At 35.5% G+C, this 7,500-nt stretch overlaps 1 protein-coding gene and 1 pseudogene across 2 annotated transcripts in view; one reads left to right on the forward strand and one right to left on the reverse strand.

Annotated features, from left to right (window-relative positions):
• LOC137999133 (probable ATP-dependent RNA helicase DDX52) overlaps nt 1–7,500 on the reverse strand; it is a 45,809-nt gene that overhangs the window by 28,009 nt on the left and 10,300 nt on the right. For both annotated transcript variants that reach the window (XM_068844986.1, XM_068844979.1), the window contains exons 3-5: nt 6,272–6,387; nt 5,328–5,416; nt 310–406 (exon numbers count right to left, since the gene is read on the reverse strand). In XM_068844986.1, coding sequence (XP_068701087.1) covers nt 310–406; nt 5,328–5,416; nt 6,272–6,387 — 302 coding nt within the window. The remainder of the gene's footprint in view (nt 1–309; nt 407–5,327; nt 5,417–6,271; nt 6,388–7,500) is intronic.
• LOC137991024 (uncharacterized) overlaps nt 6,552–7,500 on the forward strand; it is a 3,887-nt pseudogene continuing 2,938 nt past the window's right edge.

Raw genomic sequence — 7,500 nt, forward strand, 5'->3', positions numbered from 1 at the left:
TAACACTGGTTTTTTTTATGAGCAGATTTTGTGCAATATGAAAATTATTGGGAGGATTACAAAAATAAAAATAAAACTCTTTATGGCTTGCTGGTATGTCAGCTGATAACATCCTTGACTGAGAGATTGTCCTCAAAGTTTACATGTAACATTTTGCAGTTTCACATCTCTCAGCTTCAATCATTATCAGTTGGCACACCAGCCCTCCTGAAATGGTTTTATTATTAATTTTGCTAATTAATCCAGCTGCATTCCTAACCATCCAGTCTATATACATGTAGGCATAATATCAAGTTGGTCAACACTTACATGAATCATAACTGGAACTGCTTGCATCTGAATAGGTGTAGGACATTTGTATCCTCGTTGCATTACATTTTTTATCATATATGAAGGAAGCTTGTACCTAAACAAACAAAACATAATAATATGTAAAATCCTGCCATGGGTAAATTTAGCTCAAGTCAACCACAAGTGTCTGGCTCCTATGAGACCATAAATGCAAATCCAAAGTCACTTAATTAAATTCTAATAAACCCACAATTGAAAGCCTTCTGACAAACAGGACACATACAGTACCACTAAAAACAGCAAATAACAAAACACATCATTCATGTTATCTCTTGTGAATTACAGGCGGCTCTTCATTTTCCACACACCCAGGTTGGTATGTGGAAAACTGTTCAGTGTCTTCTTCTTTCATAATTCTGGCTCCTTAAAGACTTTAAAAACATGTTGTTCCTTGCATTGTGAAATCATGTAGCGGCCATTTTGATACAAGGGAAGAGGGGAAACTGGAACCAGCAGACTACAAATATTGCAACAAACTGTCCAAATCTCCAAACGAAGTAAAGAAGGAGAACTTGGACGGTTGTACAGCGCAGCTCGGGATAAGCAAACCAAAATGTATGCAAAAAAACGTGCATACGCAAAACACGTAAATGCGTCTTACAAAATGCCGAGGCATGTCAACACATACGCAAAATGGGTTCATTAGTATTTAAGAGCTCTCCTAAATTGGGTTTCTTTGGTCACCTCGTCTTTGTTTACTCTGAATTGTTTGCGATGCAAATAATGTGGTGAATGTGGAAATGATTTGCGTGTTTGCTCATCGGCTAGTCAGCGTGTCATTAAAAGAGCCAAAAATATGAACATGATCTTATTATAATGGCACAAAATCCTTCTGGCTGGTTATTTCTTTTAACACCAAAAAAAATCATCAAGTTTACTTTTAGAGAAGTAACCTATCAACAAAGGTGCATCAAAGCTTTTTAAAATCGAAATTTACATGAAAGAGTTCAAGAGCATCCGTCACTCGTAAACTTAAGTTTTTCAAGTTTCAAGTTTGAGAGCTTACACACACATTTATACACACCTTTATTTTATTTTCTCCTCACAAAAATTAAGCAAAGTTCATGTTGTCCCACAGGTAGCAGATTTGCTATTTGAGGCAGGTCAATCAACAACATACTATTAAAATTAGTTACATCATTAAGTAAAGAAAAAAATTAAGAGTTAGACATTATTAAATTATAAGGAGAAGCATAACTGGTAAATACATCAATCTATTATAGTTGCATAATGTATCAATAATCAAGTATAGGAGCAGATTAGGTACTAAAGCAATTGGATCAATTTTTTTTAATTGTACAGTCCTTGAGTTTGGAGGTAATATTTTCGGCATCAAGATAAGAATCTTCATAACCCAGGATCTGAAATAAAGACTTTTTCAGTATCTTATTCCAAATTTTGACACCAACACGGAAAAATTATTTTTTGTAAGTTTAGTCTAGAGTACTTTTTACTAAAGAGCTTCGACTTGGATGATCGAGTATTGTAGGTAAGAATGTGTGATGTTTTTAATTCGTAAATAGTTTCATAATGTTGATTGGGGTACTCTGATTGTGCACCTTTTTCAACAGTGATTAAAAACTGCTACAGAACTCAGTATAGAGAGACTATATTAAGTAATTGTCAACTTAATTTCTATTAACCTAGTTTAAAAAGTGCTACTATGACGAAATTTGCATCTTACCTATCTCACCCATTTTAAGACATAAACATGTAGTATTTATGACTACATGAGCAGAAGAAGAATGCTGTTTACTATTTTCAAATATCTCTTTTTGTTCCAGAGTTATTCAAGTTTTCAAAATATGCAATTTAGCCAAGTGATGACGTCATAAACTCAACCGAGTTATGATCAAATGTGATGGAAAAAGATATCGCAGCCAATTTGTATCAGAAATGCTTGATTCTTTGCAGTAAGATTCTACTATGAGCATACCAGTTTTGTTACCATGGCAACATACTGGGTTCCAGACCTCCCTGATATTAAAGGCTTTAATGGCCACCTTTGGCATTCTATTTTGAGATTTCCCAATGGTGCCTCATCTGCATGATCCTGCAAGGATATAAATACGTTAGGTCGAGTTTCTTGCCTTGCTAAATGTTTTTCTAGTTTATGATCACCAAAAATATTGAATCAGGTTGAAGGACACTGGAAAAGAGTGCGTTGCAAGGGGAACCATTTTCTTTACAGCTGAAGGTGTGTTGCATGTAAAACTATTAGCCTACCACGTTTCAATGGTCTCTGCTGCAAATTGACCGAGATAGCTCTATTTATAATTATATACTTGATTTTATATTGGGTTGAGTGAATGACGTTATCAGTGGCATGTGGCATATTTTACACATTTTTCAAACTTAAGTATCTCCAGAACCAATGCAGATATTTTCAAATGGTAAACGGCGTGTTTAATCTTTCCTGGAATTCTATATAATAAACCTAAAAATTTAAGGGATAAAAATTTGATCATAGCAACACTTTAAATTTTTTAATGAATCAGTTTATTGTTATAATTTATTTCAACCCATTTAATTGTAAATATATTTAGAGCTTTATTTCCTTAGAAGGGCCAGATCTTTATTTGATATGATAATTCCTAATAAATTTATTATTATTATTATTATATGATATGGTCATGTGATACTGGTCACATATATCCTTTATTTGATAAAGCAGGTTGAATAAAATTATGTGGAGCGGTGGAGGTACATACGAACGGACAGACAGTCACATGAAGTCGTAGCTAAAACCAAAATTTTTTGCATCAATGGGTTACCATATTTTCTAAACTCCACTGTAACTGAACTCTCGACGCCGTATAAATTTGTATTGGACTGCAGTACATTTATCTGCAAAGAATGCACTTGTAAGCAATGTTTGGGGCAGCTTGGATTCTTTCTGGTCAGATAAGACTTAAATAGAAAAAAGCGGTTTGATAAGCAAATCTCCAAGTTACAGCGATTGTGTTATAATGATCATTTTGTCTTGTTTGTCACACGGTTTTCTGGCCGGCTATGGTTGTATATTTTGGAACTGAATTCATCATTACTGTGGTGACTGTCCACACTAAATTAATATATTTTCAATTTATAGGCGTTTTATGCAAAATGGATGTCCAGTCATGAGCTGCTTTGTTTGACTGTGAAATTGCAGTCAAGGAAGCGAATTACTATGCTTTAGCTTGACTTTTTAATTAGTAATTTTTGCTGTTGTTCTAAACTGAAGAAAGAGGGTGTAAAAATTATCAGTCAAACAGAAAATGTTGTGAAAGAGATTACTGTGCATGAAATTCCAGTTTCAGCTGTTTAAAAAATTAAAATTGTTGGTAATTGTTTACTGCTGTCAGCTGAGAAGTGTTTGATCACTGTAAACTGTACACTAATGACGATTAATTTTGTACTTTATGCAGAAGCATAATTATTTCCCTATACACTATTATATAATACTGCTTTCTGGGACGGGGGTTCCACTTTTAGGCTTGGCTAAACGTGTTTGTTTTGACTTGTCAAAAGGTTTAATTAAGATTGTAGAATATCAGTTGTCAATTTGATATGTTACCTGGCACACGAATCAATCTTTGTCTATTGTACCTATAAATTTTGTAAACTTTGTCCTAAGCTATCATTTTGTAACCGAGCGAGCAGTCTTTCCCACCCCCCCCCCCCCCCCCCCATCCCAAGGAGGGGATTTTAATTTCTGGTTCGCTCGCTTTCTTTTGGTTAATAAAGATCCAGAAACTTTGCCCCATTCCAGTCTCCAAGTCTTGTCTTAAGTAAATACAGTAGTATTAATTTATATTATTATTAGCATCAAAGTGCCGGACATGAAATTGTAAACAACTGGACGAACTGTCTGGCCTCCGGCCTGAAACGCATATTGAAGTCATTTTCACAAAAGTTATGTCATCGCCATTTTTTTCAAATCTCTTACTCTCAAAGTTCATGTTACACAACATAAGCGAGTGCTGTTGTGCTGAGATGTGCGTCAGTTTCGTTGCCGTGTTCTCTTCAATTGGAGCCTGAGAAACTTGAATTTCAAAGACAAGTTTTCAAGGCAGTTCAATGGATTTAAGCTTATGTACTGAATAAAATTGATTGATTCAATAACAGTTTTTACATGCTCTGCAGCGCAAGTTTATCAAAATATTTCTCCTTGACATCAAAGTACACTGTTTGTGGATTTCATGGGCAGTTGATATGTGGTTTGAATAGACCACTTTCATAAATGGCGACCTTATATTCTTTTGTATTAATATTATGTTAATTTGACCTACTGCCCTCATTTTGAAACAAATATTCTTTTAAAATTTGCTTGTCATAGTGAGGCTGGAAGGGCTTATTAGCATTAAAACAAAAGAATATTTTATTTGGCTGCCATTATGAAAGAGGTCTATGTCGACATGGAAGAGTTTCACAATAACTATGCGACAATGGCTTACAACAGGACCACGACATGATTTAAATCATGTCGTGGTCCTGTCGTAAGCCGTTATCGCATATTGTGAAACTCTTCCATTCCAAACGGGCTTGCATCAGAAAAAATGTCATTGTAGCATTTAAAAACAAGTTTTAAAACGCTGCAAGAATTGTAAGTCATGTTAAAGGCCTGTCGTGAGCTTCTCGTATGTGACAAATATTGTACCGTGTGAATCGGCCCTTACAGTTTTTCAAACCATGTCGCAAGACAAAAGTCTCTTCTCTGGGGTACTGTAACAACATTAGTGCATAAACTCGTTTTATTATTTTCACTGAAAAGAACAGAGCATAGCCACATTTTTGTCAAACAGGTAAAGACCAGAATCTACTGATAACACTGGCCCCAGTTGTTCAAAGGGTGGAAAGTGCTATTGGTGTTTCTTGTGTTAATCCACTCGATAGTGATTTACACTGTATCTGGTGGATACCGTTATCCACATTTTGAACAACCATTAGGTCTGATGGCGGTCTGAAATAAACATTAAGCCACGATTTAACATTACCTTTCTTGAAGTGTTGAAAAAGATTCACCAAGATCAGGAATATCTGAGCCCTTTACATTTATATGATGTTCTCTCCTTAATTGATTTATCTACAGTAAAAACCACACAAAAGATATTTTCAGAGTTACATGGCTGTCTGGCTTAATTAAACTATACTACTCTCAACTTTCAGTAACATTTTTCTCACATTTCATAATATACAGTATTTTAATTGGCTTAATTTTATTTTGCAGGAAAATCCTATTCTAGGCCAACTATGTAAGATAATATATGGCCAGTTCTTAATCCTAGAAATGGTCAAAAGATCACAGCAAAATTATCAATAATATTTATCTCAGTCAATTTTATTTGACTGGATGCTAAACAAGATCTTACAAAAGAAGTTGTCAAGATCTGAGACATAACTTGAGTAAGATCTTACTAAGTAAGTTCATTACAGTGCCCTTGCCTAAGATCTCACCAAGATCATGGTTATCAACGGAAGATTCCAGCTTATGAGCCAAAAAGATCATTTTTTCTATTACATAAATTAAGTTTGATCATCATGTGAATAACAAGCTACAGTAGATGAAATTATGAGATCTGAAAATCAACCTGACAGTGTATTTGAGCCTTTTGGTTTCACAAAAAAGCGTGTTAGTAACAATGAATCATTGAATAAGCCTTTATTTTAGGGTTCTGAATAAGACTCTCATCAGGGGGTAACCCAGAAAAACAGACGTGTCAGAGAGAATGAAGGCCATATCGCCTTTCTGTTAAGGGGCCCAGGGGTATAGCATCCTATAGAATATTTCAGTTTTGGACTCTTTTCCGTGTTGGGTTTTTCTGCTGCAAAAACAGTTGTCTGAAGGTGAGAAAACTGATGATTGATGTTTGACTCTATGCCTATGAAATCAAATAAAACAAAAATGATACTGTTATTGTTAAAAAAAAGCAAACCTTACCTGTTCCTTGTGACGCTCTAACAACTTTTTCTGAGTGTTGTCAGCAACATTACCTTCATTTATTGTCTTTGATGCAAAAATTTGAACTTTTGAATCTGCCAAGGACATACTTTCATCTGCGGGAGGAAAGAAGAACTACAGTTTATTCCACCTTATTAAATTAAGATGACATTAAGATGACAGCGTTTTAAGTGCATGGGAGACAGTCAAGTTCTTCAAAATCCATAATTGCATTTCATGTTGTCATTGCTCATATTAAAATAACCGTATGAACAACAAAATGGAGGTAAAAAGAAGCTCCAGCCCTGTAATCTTATTGGGGTTCCAATTGATATTATAATATAATTATAGTAACTACATTTGTATACTGTCAGACATCAATAATACAAAAAAAGTCCCAGTTCTTGTTTAGTAGTGTCAGGGCCGGCATTGCTAATTGTACAGTGATATTGAAGTTGGGGAGGGGGAGAGCAAGTGGATCTAATTACAAATGTGTGTGCAATTCTAGGCATAATTATCTGAAAGAGTTGTACAAAGTCAAGTTGAGGCTTAAATACATGTACATCCCTGGTTTAAAATTATTTCCACATTATACTAAGGCCTTACAGCAAGGCAATACATGTACAGTACCGCTCAAAAGCAAGTTATCAGTCTGCTCTTGTTTCTTGCGAGGCAAGACTCTTGTCTCAAGAGACGAGTGTCTCATCTTGCCTCCCAAATTTACTGGAACTGAAGTTGGGGGTGTGCCTGTCAGTGCTATTTGTCATGGTTTCAACGTATCTACTCAAGACTCTTGGTTGCCAGACTTTTCTATTACAAGACGTTTTGTTTCTGAACTCCCGATGTTGTCATCTGCTAGTTCTAGTTATTCTAATTGCAACACAGGATTTTGTGACACATTGCAGTCGAGACAGTCAGGTTTTCATGGTACAACGCCTCCTTCCACAGGTTATTTTCTAGACTCTTCTTGTGCCATCGTCTCTTCTGGACAGCTTAACTATACCAGCCTTCGTTTTCCAGTTCCTTCTCCCCTAAATATTACCATGTAGTGCACTTTGCTTCAAGAGTATGAGGACTGTGTTTTAGAATTTGGTAGGCCACTTGGTTACACTAACCAGACTCTTTATGTGTTTGACCTTCGTACCCATCGTGGTGCATTGAATTTTCCTGCTGCCTTTGCAGACTATATTAGCAATGAGATTTCACTCGGTCGACTTGCAGGACCTTTC

This window comes from Montipora foliosa, chromosome 1, assembly GCF_036669935.1.
Source record: "Montipora foliosa isolate CH-2021 chromosome 1, ASM3666993v2, whole genome shotgun sequence".
NCBI classification, from domain to species: Eukaryota; Metazoa; Cnidaria; class Anthozoa; order Scleractinia; family Acroporidae; genus Montipora; species Montipora foliosa.